This window comes from Danio rerio, chromosome 10, assembly GCF_049306965.1.
Source record: "Danio rerio strain Tuebingen ecotype United States chromosome 10, GRCz12tu, whole genome shotgun sequence".
NCBI lineage: Eukaryota > Metazoa > Chordata > Actinopteri > Cypriniformes > Danionidae > Danio > Danio rerio.
In genome coordinates this window covers 26,546,445-26,563,031 of record NC_133185.1, presented here as the reverse complement: position 1 = coordinate 26,563,031, position 16,587 = coordinate 26,546,445, and the positions used below count along the sequence as shown (strand labels likewise).

Sequence of the window (16,587 nt, the reverse complement as noted above, 5' to 3'; positions counted from 1 at the left end):
TTTCTAGTTGGGCTCGTCGTTTTGAAGTGGCTGTTAGAGCAATTACACCACAAGGAACAGATTTGATGAACATGTTATCATCCGTGTTGCCAACACGGCTATCTGATGCTGCCTTTTTGTATTGGGACAGCCTTCCAACTCCTGTAAAGACTAACTACAACACAGTGACAGAGAGACTAAAGCATGTTTTTGGGCTTCAACAGTCATTGCCATTTTTCCAAACTCATGTGAATGCTCGCCCTCGGAAAATTGGTGAAAGTTTAGAAGTATTCAGCGCTGATATTACTCGTCTTGTCCTAGAGGCTTTTCCTGACTATGATATTATTGCCCAGGAAGGTGAAAAGTTTAGACGTTTTGTGGCTGGATTGGACCCAGCTTTGCAAGCAAAAGTTCATGAACAAGGTGCAACAGATATGGATCAAGCCCTTATAGTTGCATGTCGCTGTGAACGGGCCCGTGCAGCTATGCAACTTCATGCAGGGTCAACTCAGTCTACACAAAACCAAAATCAAGTGGCCGCTGTGCAGTCTCATCATACTGAGGGAAAGTTACTTCAGGCTGTGGAGCAATTAACAATAACTGTGAATGAACTGAAAAATGATGTACGCCAGCTACAAGAGAAAAATGCTCATCTTACACACTGTTTGGAGTTCTGGGAGAGAAACAAAATTCCTTCAGTAAAGCAACAGCCTAGAGTGACACGTAGCCCTTCACCAACATATCATAATCCACAACATCAGTCTGATAATGCTCATTCATCTAAGAGCTGGCGAAAGGATGTGTCAACTGATTGGCGTCGCACAATGACAGGGGACAGTGACAACTCATGGGGAGGTGACAAAGTTAGACCTTATTACTCATCAGAAAGGGCTTCAAACTTTTCAGACCCCAGGTATCGTAATGACGAATATAGACGGACTCGCAGCCCTAGCCCAGTTCGTCGGTGGAGTAGAGATGAGAGCCCCCAGAGCCGACGCGTTGTACGCTTTCAGTCCCCTGACAGCCAACACACATACAAACAACAGGGAAACTTCCACTAGCTGATGTTGAGGGGCAAACATCAGCTTCAACCTCCCTGCCTCACACCGATTTTACAGTTAGTAAAAACTATGAGCACATACAAAGTCCCAACAAAGTGTCAGCAAATATTTTGGCAATTGTGGAAGGAGTTGAGGTCTCTGCTCTTGTGGACACTGGCTCTACTATTTCTATTGTTGGGGAAGACTTTCGAAATTCTCATCCCATGTTGAGAAAACGGCCCATAAAAACTTCCATGGTGCTTGCACGCTCTGTCACTGGACAATGTCTGGACACTTTAGGAGTTTTAGTTTTGGGCATGAGACTTGGCACAGAGTTACTGCAGCATGATTTCCAGGTTGTTAGGGGTGCACACCATCCTATTATTTTGGGCTGGGACTTCTTACAAAAGCATCATGCTCTGATTGATGTGACAAATGAGAAAATGTCCTTATGGAATTTTGAGCTTCCCTTGCTCTCTACAGGTCATCAAGCTGCAGCCTGTTGTAATGTTTCTGTGCTTGCATCTACCAAACTACCGCCATGGAGTGAAACGATTATCACAGCATGTGTTGCGGGAGCAACAGCTGTTTCTCCTGTGCCAACAGCCTACACAGGTGTCCTGGAACCCAACACGGCTAGTAATGTGGCTGTTGCACACACCCTCAGCGAGGTTCGAAATGGTCTGACTACAGTGCGGGTTTTGAATACCACAGAGGAAGACATCGAAATCCATGCAGGCCAGCACCTGGGTGAGTTTCAATTTCTTTCTGCTCTTGACTCAACAGTTTTGGAGGGAGAATGTTGTAATATTCTATCTGATCCTTCGGCCGCTACCCCCTCTGTATCCATTGATAATTCAGATCTGTCGGCATCCCAAGTTGAATCCCTAACAGAGCTGTTGACTAAGTACTGTGATATTTTTAGTAAGGATTCTGATGACAGAGGGAGAACAGGCATGATTAAACATCGAATTCGGACGGGGGAAGCCCTGCCAATCAAACAAAGGCCTTACCGTGTTACTCCTGAACAAAGACAAGAAATACAGCAACAGGTGACAAAACTTTTAAAAGCAGATGTCATTGAAGAAAGCTATAGCCCATGGGCAGCGCCTGTAGTGTTGGTGCGTAAAAGGGATGGAACATGGCGATTTTGCTTAGATTACAGGAAGTTAAATTCAGTAACCGTGAAAGACTCTCATCCTCTACCTAGAGTTGATGATGCTTTGGACGCTTTGTCAGGATCTGCTTGGTTCTCCACAATAGACCTTCAGCATGGTTATTGGCAAGTGGAACTGGCAAAAGAAGATCGTGAAAAAACCGCATTCACCACAGGTGATGGGCTGTACCATTTTAAAGTTATGCCGATGGGTTTGACAAATGCTCCAGCAACCTTTCAAAGGTTGATGGAAATGGTGCTTCGAGGTCTGCCATGGAAAACATGCTTGGTGTATTTGGACAATGTCCTTATTTTCAGTAAGACATTTAATGATCACCTCCAGCAATTGGAGGAAGTGTTCACCAGATTCAAGTCCTGTGGGTTAAAACTCAATCCCTCCAAATGCTCTCTTGCCAAAAGGGAGGTTCAGTTCTTGGGCCACATTGTATCTAAAGACGGGATAAAACCTGATCCAAGGAATGTTCAGAGTGTCCAAGATTGGCCTGTACCACGCTCACCTACTGAAGTGAGGTCATTTTTGGGATTATGCTCTTACTATAGGAAATTTATAAAAGATTTTGCTCAGCATGCAGTCCCTCTCCATAAATTGACAGAAAAAAATGCTAGATTCAGTTGGACAGCTGAATGTAATGAGGCATTTACCTATTTGAAACATGCCCTATCTCACCCACCTATTGTTTCTTTCCCAGATTTTCATCAACCGTTTCTTCTGTACACAGATGCCTCTGCATCTGCTATTGGAGCTGTTTTAGCCCAGGAAAAGGGGACTCAAGAAACAGTGATCGCATATGCCAGTCATGTCCTCACAAAAGCTGAAAGGAAGTGGTCCACGTATGATGGGGAACTCTGGGCCATTGTGTGGGCTGTGAGACATTTCCGCCACTATCTGTATAAGCAGCATTTCTTCATCATTACGGACCACAAACCTCTCATGGGGTTAAGGAAAATACCAATTGACAGCGATCGCACTGGGAGAAGAGCCCGCTGGGCCCTTGAATTGGATCCATTTGAATGGACGGTCATACACCGAAAAAGACTAAAACATGCAAATGCTGACGCCCTATCACGTCGTCAAGCATCGGATTCAGCTATGGAAATCCCAGCCTCGTCTTCAGGTGAGGCTAATGTTGGCTCTCCAGTATCTAAATCTGACAGTGGTTACTTATCTGCTGCACAGGGATCCAAAGTCTTGGGTCCATCAGTCAGTATAACCCATGTTTCACCAACCTTATCTGCCTGTGTGAATCAAGAGATGGAGAGAACTCCATCTCTTATGCTACAACTGGCTACTTCTGAATCAAGTTTTATAGAGCACCAAAAACAGGATCCAGTTTTAAAGGAAGTAATAAGTTGGAAACTAAAGGGGTTAAGGCCACCATACAGAAAGATAAGCAAACGGTCACAGGAGGAGAGGATTTTCTGGAAAGAATTCACAAGGCTCACGCTACATAATGGTCTTCTCTGTCGAGAAATCATCAATTCAAGTACGAAGTCTGTGACTTGTCAGGTCATTGTACCTCAAACTTTAAGGAAACAAGTCCTTCAATCTCTCCACGGCAATCCCATTGCTGGACATCTGTCAGCAGAAAAAGTTGTGAAACAGGCACAACAGCTCTGCTTCTGGCCTTTCATGTCCCGGGACATATATAAGTGGTGTAAGAAATGCGTTCCTTGTGATGCCCGATGCACCCCAATTCCTCGTCAAAAAGCACCTATGAAAACAATAACAGCAACTGCACCTTTTCAGAAAGTGGCTGCGGACATTCTTGAACTTCCTGTTACAAGTCGCGGAAATCGATATGTTCTTGTTGTGCAAGACTATTTTTCGAAATATGTTAATCTTTATGCTATTTCTGACCAGAGGGCTACCACAGTGGCAAAGTGTCTGTTTGAAAATTTTGTCTGTGAACATGGAATTCCAGAGGTCTTACACACAGATCAAGGGCGACAATTTGAATCTGAGCTAATTCAAAATCTCTGTCAACTGGTGGGCATTCAGAAGACCAGGACTAGCCCCTACCATCCACAATGCGATGGTATGGTTGAGCGTTTCAATAGAACTCTTATTGACCTGTTGACGAAGATTTTGCAGCAACAGCAAGGAGAATGGGATGATTATCTCAGACAGGTAGCATTAGCATATAATACCAGTCCCCATTCATCGACCGGCTTTACTCCCTTTTTCCTGACACATGGTCGGGAAGCCAGATTGCCAGCTAATTTACTGTTGCCAAAGAGTTCACCGCAATCTCCAACCAAGTCAGTCCCTGAGTATGCTGTAGATATGATCAGTAAACTTGAAGATGTATTTACAGCTGTTGCCCAAAACAGTGAACATGCCTATCATTAACAGAAGCGACATTATGATAGGAATCTGAATTTTACCCCATATCAGGAGGGAGATCTTGTTTGGCTGCATGACCCAACCACAGTAAGACAGAAACTTACACCTCACTGGAAAGGACCCTTTGAAATTGTGGAATGTTTGGAGTCAGAGAGGGATGTGGGTGTCACATACAAAATCCACTATCTTCTGGATGATCCAGAAAAATGTCAAATTGTTCATTACAACCGACTGAGACCATATTGTGCACCAGTTCCTCAAAAACCGCAGCAAACTACCCTCTCTGCTTCGTATCCTTCCCCATCCTTGACCGCTCTATCAGGTGCGTTACCTTTCAAACCACCACAATATGCACGGTGCACACCTAACTTAACGTCAGAAGACCAAATCCTCCCACAGGCACCCCTTCCTCTTCAAGTGCCTTCTTCCTCAGTGGACCAAGCCAGTGTTACGTCCACACCTAATCAGAGTTCAAGTTCAGCTCCAATGACATGTCTAGGCCGGCGTCCAGTTAAACTACCTGGATATTTAAGAGATTATCTTTTGACATAAGGGACTCTAAAAAGCTACTTTAACAGGTAGTTTCTTTCTTTTTCTTTTCTTCTGTTTTTCTTTAATTTTGTAACTCTAAACAAACGAGGACGTTTCTTAAGTGGGTGGAAAAAGAAATGTAAGATTAAAAATATGTTCAGATAGATGGTAGTTAAAGTGTGGAATCTGCGTTACTGTTCGAAATGTTAGATTTACTTGGATCTTCATCTTTGTATATTCTGATTGGCTGAATGCCAGGTTGGTTGTTACATTTTGTAAGCGCTGACTGGTGAAAAGAAGTAAAGACAGGTCACGTTTCACAAGCCGTCTCCGGTGATTTATTTTATTTACTTTGAGAGTGAGTCACGCAAAATACTCGAACCCTATATTACACTTATTTCAAATCTAATTTCACCTTTTGGAAAACTCGGAGCATTATCGTTTATATCGATGATTTCCACTGTGACATCATACTTTTGCATTGGGTTTTCCAAAATCAGCTGCAGATGTGAAGCGCAAGGAGTCGTTTTTGCACAAAGAGCCTCGCGGTCGATTTTCTCCTCTGTGAGAAGTATCCCCTTCTCCTTATTCAATCCGACGAATCTTCTGTTGTCTCCCGCAAATATCCGCGCCTTCCCTGAATTCAGTCTTTTTAAATCCAAACCCAAACCCTGAGAATTATTTCCAACAATTGATCCTTTTGGTATTTCTTCTGGGATGGAGTAGCTGATCTGCCCTTTCACCGCGTATCGAGACAGAATCATAAAAAACACCGCACCGTGCCACATTACAAAGAAGGCCATTTTTTTCCTTTGCTGAGCTAACCTTAAATAATCGATCAGTATACAGAAAATAAGGACCTTACAAGTAAAAGTCTGATCCCACTACGAAATCGTCTGTTAGACGAAAATTTATCTTAAGCATATCAGACCAAATTTTCGTTTCGAGTCATCCAGGCTTTCTTTCTCTATTCTCTGACATCACTGGATTTTGAGATAGAAATAAAGGTAGACTGCGCTGCGTTGGTCAACAGCGTCCCTTTGAGCCTTTACTAAAAACTGCATTGCGTTTGGGACAACTCAGAGGAGAGCAGAACATTAGAGATATTTTCTAACTAAAGGTCGGCTAAACAAACATATAAACAAGCGGGGTATGTTTGCTCTACACATCACTGACATTTTCAATTACGGGGGCACATTGTTAGGTCAAACAAACAAACAAACAATCCAAAAAATAATAGTTCGAATTCCCAGCAAATGTTCTTTCATTTTAAGTGATTTTGATAAAAATGAATCAGCTGAAATAAAACGCTGTTGTTATTATTATTATTATCATTAAGAAATATTAACAACAATATAATAATAATAATAAAAATAAAAATAATAATAATAATATTATATTATTAATTATAATAATAATAATAATAATAATAATAATAATAACAATAATAAAAGTATTATTATTGTTGTTATTATTATAATGCACCTATTATGCAGCTTTAATTCACTGAATTTAAAATGAGGGAAGCACTGTTTTTGGCGCTGTCCAGTGGTGCTGAAATGTATCCGAGTACTTCATACATCCGTTTTAAGGGAGTAACTTCTCGCACATTTGCTATGACTTTAAAATTTTCGTTAAAATAGACCACCAGAGAACAAGAAACTAAAAACATGCTGCAAACTATATTTAAGAGGGTGTCACCTTACCAGTTCCGAATGGACGTTTTCTTCCGTAAAGTCATTTTCCTTCATTGCGCGCTGCATTGTCTGACTGAAACTCGGGTCCACCACTAAAACACTCTGACCCCCGAGTGTAGAAAACTTACAGTCACTTTTCCTCGAGTCAGTCGTCATGCACACTTCATAATTATAGCCGTGCGGCAGAGTTCCAGTGACTCCGGTGTCTGCGTAATGCGGTGGATAGTACGGAATAACAGGCAGATTGGACTGATAGAGGAAGCGAGATTGTCTCCATCTGTAGATTTTAACTGATATTATCACAACCACACAAGTGATGAATAGGAAAGAAACAGCGGCCAGAGCCAGAACTAAATAAAAAGTTAAGCTGTCTTTATATTGTTTCTCATACGTAAAGTCTGTGAACTCTGACAGCACTTCAGGAAAGCTGTCAGCCACAGCCACGTTAATGGAGACCACAGCTGAGCGAGAGGGCTGTCCGTTATCCTCCACAACAACAGTGAGTCTTTGTTTGACAGCATCTTTATCAGTGACTTGTCGCACAGTTCTTATTTCTCCATTCTGTAAACCCACTTCAAACAGCGCTCTGTCTGGAGCTTTCTGGAGTTTATAGGAGAGCCAGGCATTCTGACCAGAGTCCACATCAACAGCCACTACTTTTGTGACCAGATATCCAATATCTGCAGCACGAGGCACAATCTCAGCCACCACTGAAGCGCCAGTCTGTACTGGATACAGAACCTGAGGAGCGTTGTCATTCTGGTCTTGGATTATAATATCCAAAGTCACATTAGTGCTGAGGGGCGGAGAGCCTCCATCTTGTGCTTTCACACAAACGTGAACACTTTTCATTTGCTCGTAGTCGAAGCCGCGCAGAGCGTGAACCACTCCACTGTCAGCATTTACTGATATAAAAGAGGAAACAGGGGATCCACCCACTGAAGTATCTTCTAGAAGATATGAAATACGAGCGTTCTGGTTCCAGTCATCATCTTTAGCGCTTAGAGTAAATATGGACAAACCCGGTGAATTGTTTTCTGTAATAAATGCAGTGTAAACACTCTTTTGAAACCTGGGTGGATTGTCATTTACATCTGATACTTTCAGATTCAAAGTTTTCTGACTGGAAAGCGCAGGAGATCCTGAATCTGTAGCGGTGATTGTAATATTATATTCTGCCACACGCTCACGATCTAAAGCCGCATCAGTGACTAAAGTGTAATAATTCCGCAGTGACGACTGTAGTTTAAAAGGAGAATTTCTACCAATAGTACATTCAACGTGACCATTGTCTCCTGCATCTACATCCTTAACACTGAAAATAGCGATGGTAGTGCCAACAGTTGCATCTTCTGTAACTGGGCTTGAAAATGACATGACACTAATCACTGGCGCATTATCATTAACATCAATTAAATCAACTACAACTTTTGCAGAGTCACCTAAACCTCCCTGATCTTTGGCTTCTATACCAATTTCGTATTTCTTTGCTTTTTCGTAGTCAAGAACCCCACTTAATGTTAAAACCCCAGTTTTTTCATCTATTTCAAAAACATAATTGATGTTACCTTTCAAATTAGCAAAACTATATGAGATAAAACTATTTGAGCCACTGTCTGCATCACTTGCATTAACAGTTGTAATATAGGTTCCTTTTGGTGCATTTTCCGCTATTATTGCCCTATATATTGACTGGTTAAATACAGGCGCGTTGTCATTTACATCTAATACAGTGACCTCTATTTTCATGTTACCAGACTTTTGAGGGTTTCCTCCATCGACCGCAGTAAGAATGAGAGACAGTCGAGGATGCTGTTCTCTGTCTAGAGGTTTCTGAAGCACCATTTCAGCATATTTAACTCCATCAGGGCGCGAGTGCTGTTTCAGGACAAAATTGTTGTTGTTTGACATAACATAATTTTGCAGAGCATTTACACCTACATCAGGATCATCTGCGCTTCCCAGTAAAAAACGAGCACCGGGGGCGGCCGATTCGCTGATTTCAAGATTAATATCACTTCTGGCAAATGTTGGCGAATGATCGTTCACATCCAATATTTCCACTGTAACATGATGTAGCTCCATTGGATTATCAAGTATAACTTCAAACGTGAAGCTGCACGGAGTGGTTTCAGCGCAAAGCTGCTCTCGGTCAATTCTGTCCTTTACAACCAAAATCCCTTTGTCTGTTTTGAGCTCTACATACTCGGTGCTGTCGCCAGACACGATACGAGCTAAACCCGAGCGCAGTCTTTGAACATCCAGACCAAGATCATGAGCTATATTCCCGATAAGAGATCCTTTCTTCATTTCCTCTGGAACTGAATACCGAATCTGTGCGTTTGTCTTTAGGATTGAAAAAACGGCCATGATGAATAAGACCCTCCATGGATAAACACGACCCAGTGATTGTCTTCGCGATTGAAAACCTAAAATCATCCCATAAAATGTTGTCACAAACATCTTTAAAGATAAAAATTTAGGAATACAGTGTTGGTGATGTTTAGTAATCGAAATATCCACAAATGAATCCTGTTAGTCAATGACAGTCTTCCTTCATCGACTCTCTCTAGTCTCCTCCACAATATCCTAACCAGCATCATCACAGTTCCACCAACCACAGGCTGTAACTTACGTGCATTTTTGTTTTACAGATCAACAGCGGCCCTTAGAGTTAAGAACGAGAAACGGCAATAATAAAAGCTATGAAATGTTCCTGAACTAAAACTGAATTCCATCATAATCTATTGGACAAAATATCAATAAACAATGTAGATAAAAAGTGTATAGGTACTGTAGGGAATATAAATTGGGAATATAAAAATAGCATACTTTATAAGTACTAATAAATAGTTAATTTCTTAAAATTACGCAGGTAATAATGCAGTAATTAATAGTGGGAATTTATACTTAAACTGATGTGCTACCAAAAATATTATGCATACTTTCCTACAATGTGGAGAAAAAAACAAACGATCCTACAAAAAATAAAAACTTAAATAGCAGTGTTACAAATCAACTTATCTGCAGATCATTGGCGAAATGATTTAAAGCTAAAACATTTTATTAAAAACCCAAATGTTTAACATCGGTTAATGCTTTAGAAGTCGAAACTAACAAAGAAAAATATTTATGACTTTTATTAAATTAAATTCATTATGTACAAATATATGTTTAACAAAAATTTTGCAACAATTGTGAATTAAGACTGAATTAACAACGGCATTTTTGCAAGTATATATTTTGTGTGAACATTTAATACATGCTGTAAAGATTTGAATAATTAATATATAAGAAGTAACACATTACATTTAACAAACTAAACCTTAATTTAAATCAAATTAATGAAGCAAATGGTGTCTAATACTGCTAAACTTACATTTGTTGCATGTAATTTATTATTATAGACTTGCTATACCATAAGTCTTATTTGATAGTATGCAGTCTTACCGTTTCGGCACTGTCTTCGGGATCTTTACAAAAACGATTTTCCTTCATTGCGCGCTGAGTCGTCTGAGTAAAACTCGGGTCCACCACTAAAACACTCTGACCCCCGAGTGTGGAAAACTTACAGTCACTCTTCCTCGAGTCAGTCGTCATGCACACTTCATAATTATAGCCGTGAGGCAGAGTTCCAGTGACTCCTGTGTCTGCGTAATGCGGTGGATAGTACGGAATAACAGGCAGATTGGACTGATAGAGGAAGCGAGATTGTCTCCATCTGTAGATTTTAACTGATATTATCACAACCACACAAGTGATGAATAGGAAAGAAATGGCGGCCAGAGCCAGAACTAAATAAAAAGTTAAGCTGTCGTTATATTGTTTCTCATGCGTAAAATCTGTAAACTCTGACAACACTTCAGGAAAGCTGTCAGCCACTGCCACGTTAATGGAGACCACAGCTGAGCGAGAGGGCTGTCCGTTATCCTCCACAACAACAGTGAGTTTTTGTTTGACAGCATCTTTATCAGTCACTTGTCGCACAGTTCTTATTTCTCCATTCTGTAAACCCACTTCAAACAGCGCTTTGTCTGCAGCTTTCTGCAGTTTATAGGAGAGCCAGGCATTCTGACCAGAGTCCACATCAACAGCCACCACTTTAGTGACCAGATATCCAACATCTGCAGCACGAGGCACAATCTCAGCCACCACTGAAGCGCCAGTCTGTACTGGATACAGAACCTGAGGAGCGTTGTCATTCTGGTCTTGGATTATAATATCCAAAGTCACATTAGTGCTGAGGGGCGGAGAGCCTCCATCTTGTGCTTTTACGCAAACTTGAACACTTTTCATTTGCTCATAGTCAAAACCGCGCAGTGCGTGAACCACTCCACTGTCAGCATTTACTGATATAAAAGAGGAAACAGGGGATCCACCCACTGAAGTATCTTCTAGAAGATATGAAATACGAGCGTTCTGGTTCCAGTCATCATCTTTAGCGCTCAGAGTAAATATGGACAGACCTGGCGAATTGTTTTCTGTAATAAATGCATTGTAAACACTCTTTTGAAACCTGGGTGGATTGTCATTAACATCTAATACTTTCAAATTCAAAGTTTTTTGACTGGAAAGCGCAGGAGATCCTGAATCTGTTGCTGTAATAGTTATATTATATTCTGCCACACGCTCACGATCTAAAGCCGCATCAGTGACTAAAGTGTAATAATTCCGCAGTGAAGACTGTAGTTTAAATGGAGAACTTTTATCAATAGTACATTCAACGTGACCATTGTCTCCTGCATCTACATCTTTGACATTGAAAATTGCAATAGTGTTGCCAACAGGTGCATCCTCGCTTACTGGGGTGAAAAATGACATGACACTGATCACTGGCGCATTGTCATTTACATCAATTAAATCAACAATGACTTTTGCAGAGTCGCCTAAACCACCTTCGTCTTTTGCTTCGATATCAATTTCGTATTTCTTTGCTTTTTCGTAGTCAAGAACCCCATTTAATTTTATCACACCAGTGCTTTCATCCAACTCAAAAATCTCGCTGACGATTTTCGTGTTCATAAAGCTATACGAGATTAAACTATTTGACCCGGAATCTGCATCACTCGCATTAACAGTTGTTATATAAGTTCCTTTAGGTGCATTTTCTTTAATTGTTGCCTTGTATATGGACTGGTTAAATACTGGTGCGTTGTCATTTGCATCTAATACAGTGACCTCTATTTTAACGTTACCTGATTTTTGAGGGTTTCCTCCGTCGACCGCTGTGAGAATGAGGGACAGTCGTGGATGCTGTTCTCTATCTAGAGGTTTCTGAAGCACCATTTCTGCATATTTCACACCACCTTCTCGTACATGTTGTTTTAAAATAAAATTATCATTCTGTGATATGACATAATTTTGAATACCATTCACGCCAACATCAGGATCAACTGCGCTTCCCACTTGGAAACGAGCTCCAGGGGCAGCTGACTCGCTTATTTCAAAATTAATTAAATCATTAAGGAAAGTTGGCGAGTGATCATTTACATCCAATATTTCCACCATAATATGATGTAGTTGCACTGGATTATCGAGTATTATTTCAAACGTGAAGCTGCACGGAGTGGTTTCAGCGCAAAGCTGCTCTCGGTCAATTCTCTCCTTTACAACCAAAATCCCTTTGTCTGTTTTGAGCTCTACATACTCGGTGCTGTCGCCAGACACGATACGAGCTCGACCCGAGCGCAGTCTTTGAACATCCAGACCAAGATCATGGGCTATATTCCCGATAAGAGATCCTTTCTTCATTTCCTCTGGAACTGAATACCGAATCTGTGCGTTTGTCTTTAAGATTGAAAAAACGGCCATGATGAATAAGACCCTCCATGGATAAGCAGGATGCAATGGTTGTCCTCGCACTAGGTAACATATAATCCTCATAAATGCTCTCATGACAAACATTTTATACACAAATTATAATACAGACTGCTCATGAAGATTTGCAATCGAAATATCCACAAATGAATCCCGTAAGGTCGCTGTTAGTCAATAGTCTCCGTTCAGTGGCTCATTTTAGTCTCCTCATACACAACCTCATAGCCAGCATTAGCACAGTTCCACCAACCATAGGCGGAAACCTAGGTGCATTTTATACAAATCAACAGCGGCCCTTAGAGTTGAGACAGAGAAACAACATTAAAAGCTATAAAGTCTCAGAATCACAACTGCATTCCGTTGTTTTACCTCTATGGAGAAACTATCGTGAATCTAAATAAATACGCAGTACCTTTATAAACGTAAAAGTTGAACCTGCTTTACAGCAAGTGGTGCAAAAATAAGTAATACTTTTTACAACCATGGGAAAAACATTTTATTTCAATTATAGAGGTAATTATTTGGGCCCCCCATATTTCACAGTTAAATGCAATATAATTCATTCATTTATTTTCTTTTTGGCTTAGTCTTTATTAATCTGGGGTCCCACAGCGGAATGAACCGCCAACTTATCTAGCACATGTTTTATGTAGAGGATGCCCTTCCAGCTGCAACCCGTTTCTGGGAAACATCCATACACACTTATCCACACTCATAAACTACGTACAACTTAGCCTACTCAATTCATCTGTACTGCATGTCTTTGGACTGCGGGGGAAACCGGAGCACCCGGTGGAAATCTATGCGAACGCAGGGAAAACATGCAAACTCCACACAGAAACGCCAACTGACCCAGCCGAGGCTCAAACCAGCGACCTTCTTGCTGTGAGGCGACAACACTACCTACTGCCCCCGCCACCGCGTCGCCTAAAGGCGAGAGTTTATCATTATTATTATTATTAATATCATCATCATTATTATTGAGTCCTAATGTCCTAATCATTTTTTTTACGTTTTAGGAATAATCATGGACTAAAATCGATCAAACAATGTTCTATTTATATTTGGACAAAACAATAAATTCTAGAACTTTAACTTTTGTTTATGATGAATAATTAATCAACTCAAACTAAGAAATGAATGCTTTATATACATCACTTTTATTTTCTGCAAATGAATTCTGATACTGTTGTGTGCAATTCAAGAATACATTTTTTATCATAATTATTGTTTAATATAATGCGATCTTACCGTTTCCAGACACTCCTCTGCATCTTTTAAACAACGATTTTCCTTCACTGCGCGCTGCATCGTCTCACTGAAACTCGGGTCCACCACTAAAACACTCTGACCCCCGAGTGTAGAAAACTTACAGTCACTCTTCCTCGAGTCAGTCGTCATGCACACTTCATAATTATAGCCGTGTGGCAGAGTTCCAGTGACTCCTGTGTCTGCGTAATGCGGTGGATAGTACGGAATAACAGGCAGATTGGACTGATAAAGGAAGCGAGATTGTCTCCATCTGTAGATTTTAACTGATATTATCACAACCACACAAGTGATGAATAGGAAAGAAACAGCGGCCAGTGCGAGAACTAAATAAAAAGTTAAGCTGTCGTTATATTGTTTCTCATGCGTAAAGTCTGTGAACTCTGACAGCACTTCAGGAAAGCTGTCAGCCACTGCCACGTTAATGGAGACCACAGCTGAGCGAGAGGGCTGTCCGTTATCCTCCACAACAACAGTGAGTCTTTGTTTGACAGCATCTTTATCAGTGACTTGTCGCACAGTTCTTAATTCTCCATTCTGTAAACCCACTTCAAACAGCGCTCTGTCTGGAGCTTTCTGGAGTTTATAGGAGAGCCAGGCATTCTGACCAGAGTCCACATCAACAGCCACCACTTTAGTGACCAGATATCCAACATCTGCAGCACGAGGCACAATCTCAGCCACCACTGAAGCGCCAGTCTGTACTGGATACAGAACCTGAGGAGCGTTGTCATTCTGATCTTGGATTATAATATCCAAAGTCACATTAGTGCTGAGGGGCGGAGAGCCTCCATCTTGTGCTTTCACACAAACGTGAACACTTTTCATTTGCTCATAGTCGAAACCGCGCAGTGCGTGAACCACTCCACTGTCAGCATTTACTGATATAAAAGAGGAAACAGGGGATCCACCCACTGAAGTATCTTCTAGAAGATATGAAATACGAGCGTTCTGATTCCAGTCATCATCTTTAGCGCTCAGAGTAAATATGGACAAACCCGGTGAATTGTTTTCTGTAATAAATGCAGTGTAAACACTCTTTTGAAACCTGGGTGGATTGTCATTTACATCTGATACTTTCAAATTCAAAGTTTTCTGACTGGAAAGCGCAGGAGATCCTGAATCTGTAGATGTAATAGTTATATTATATTCTGCCACACGCTCACGATCTAAAGCCGCATCAGTGACTAAAGTGTAATAATTCCGCAGTGACGACTGTAGTTTAAAAGGAGTATTTCTACCAATAGTACATTCAACGTGACCATTGTCTCCTGCATCTACATCCTTGACACTGAAAATAGCGATGGTAGTGCCAACAGTTGCGTCTTCTGTAACTGGGCTTGAAAATGACATGACACTAATCACTGGCGCATTATCATTAACATCAATTAAATCAACTACAACTTTTGCTGAGTCACCCAAACCTCCCTGATCTTTGGCTTCAATATCAATTTCGTATTTCTTTGCTTTTTCATAGTCAAGAACCCCGCTTAATGTTATGACACCTGTTCTATCATTAATGTGAAAAATGTCATTTATATTCCCTTTAAAATTCGCAAAACTGTATGAAATTAAGCTATTCGCACCACTGTCAACATCACTAGCATTAACAATTGTAATATAAGTACCTTTTTGTGAATTTTCCTCCACTGTCGCTCTGTATATTGACTGGTTAAATACAGGCGCGTTGTCATTTACATCTAATACAGTGACCTCTATTTTCATGCTACCAGTTCTTTGAGGGTTTCCTCCATCGACTGCAGTAAGAATGAGAGACAGTCGAGGATGCTGTTCTCTGTCTAGAGGTTTCTGAAGCACCATTTCAGCATATTTAACTCCATCAGGGCGCGATTTTTCTTTCAGGATAAAATTATCGTTAGGTGATATAGTATAATGTTGTAGTGCGTTTACACCTACATCAGGATCATCTGCGCCTCCCAGTAAAAAACGAGCACCGGGGGCGGCCGATTCGCTTATTTCAAGATTAATATCACTTTTGGCAAATGTTGGTGAGTGATCATTTACATCCAATATTTCCACCGTAACATGATGTAGCTCCATTGGATTATCAAGTATAATTTCAAACGTGAAGCTGCACGGAGTGGTTTCAGCGCAAAGCTGCTCTCGGTCAATTCTCTCCTTTACAACCAAAATCCCTTTGTCTGTTTTGAGCTCTACATACTCGGTGCTGTCGCCAGACACGATACGAGCTCGACCCGAGCGCAGTCTTTGAACATCCAGACCAAGATCATGAGCTATATTCCCGATAAGAGATCCTTTCTTCATTTCCTCTGGAACTGAATACCGAATCTGTGCGTTTGTCTTTAAGATCGAAAAAACGGCCATGATGAATAAGACCCTCCATGGATAAACACGACCCAGTGATTGTCTTCGCGATTGAAAACTTAAGATCATCCCATAAGATCTTGACACAAACATCTTTAAATATAATGATTTAAGAATACAGTGTTTGTGATGTTTAGTAATTGAAATATTCACAAATAAATCCCGTTTGGTCGCTGTTAGTCAATGACAGTCTTCCTTCGTCGACTCTCTCTAGTATCCTTCACAATAACATACGCAACATCAGCACAGTTCCACTAACCACAGGCTGTAACCTACGTGCATTTCTGTTTTACAGATCAACAGCGGCCCTTAGAGTTAAAAACGAGAAACGGCAATAATAAAAGCTATGAAATGTCCCTAAACTAAAACTGCATTCCATCATTTATC

General features: G+C 40.8%; 6 protein-coding genes and 2 long non-coding RNA genes across 21 annotated transcripts in view; 2 read left to right on the top strand and 6 right to left on the bottom strand.

The window, feature by feature from the left end:
* The window catches only part of pcdh1g11 (protocadherin 1 gamma 11), a gene marked incomplete in the record, with an annotated part of 111,726 nt that extends 105,702 nt beyond the window's left edge, over positions 1-6,024 (bottom strand). Inside the window, 1 exon segment of the mRNA NM_001024111.2 lies at positions 5,470-6,024. Within this exon segment, the coding sequence (NP_001019282.2) occupies positions 5,470-5,874 (405 nt within the window).
* pcdh1g9 (protocadherin 1 gamma 9) overlaps positions 1-12,769 on the bottom strand; it is a 118,468-nt gene extending 105,699 nt beyond the window's left edge. The window contains 4 exon segments of the mRNA NM_001024109.1: positions 6,778-6,811; positions 6,813-6,815; position 10,258; positions 10,260-12,769. Of these exon segments, the coding sequence (NP_001019280.1) occupies positions 6,778-6,811; positions 6,813-6,815; position 10,258; positions 10,260-12,672 (2,451 nt within the window). The 5' untranslated portion in view covers positions 12,673-12,769.
* LOC141376355 (uncharacterized) overlaps positions 1-16,587 on the top strand; it is a 974,232-nt gene that overhangs the window by 353,989 nt on the left and 603,656 nt on the right. The gene's annotated exons all lie outside the window — the stretch shown is intronic.
* The window catches only part of LOC141376356 (uncharacterized), a 259,480-nt gene that overhangs the window by 123,509 nt on the left and 119,384 nt on the right, over positions 1-16,587 (top strand). The gene's annotated exons all lie outside the window — the stretch shown is intronic.
* Positions 1-16,587, bottom strand: part of pcdh1g1 (protocadherin 1 gamma 1) — a 153,508-nt gene that overhangs the window by 105,702 nt on the left and 31,219 nt on the right.
* Positions 1-16,587, bottom strand: part of pcdh1g2 (protocadherin 1 gamma 2) — a 147,690-nt gene that overhangs the window by 105,702 nt on the left and 25,401 nt on the right.
* The window catches only part of pcdh1g3 (protocadherin 1 gamma 3), a 143,891-nt gene that overhangs the window by 105,702 nt on the left and 21,602 nt on the right, over positions 1-16,587 (bottom strand).
* Positions 1-16,587, bottom strand: part of pcdh1gb2 (protocadherin 1 gamma b 2) — a 132,577-nt gene that overhangs the window by 105,702 nt on the left and 10,288 nt on the right.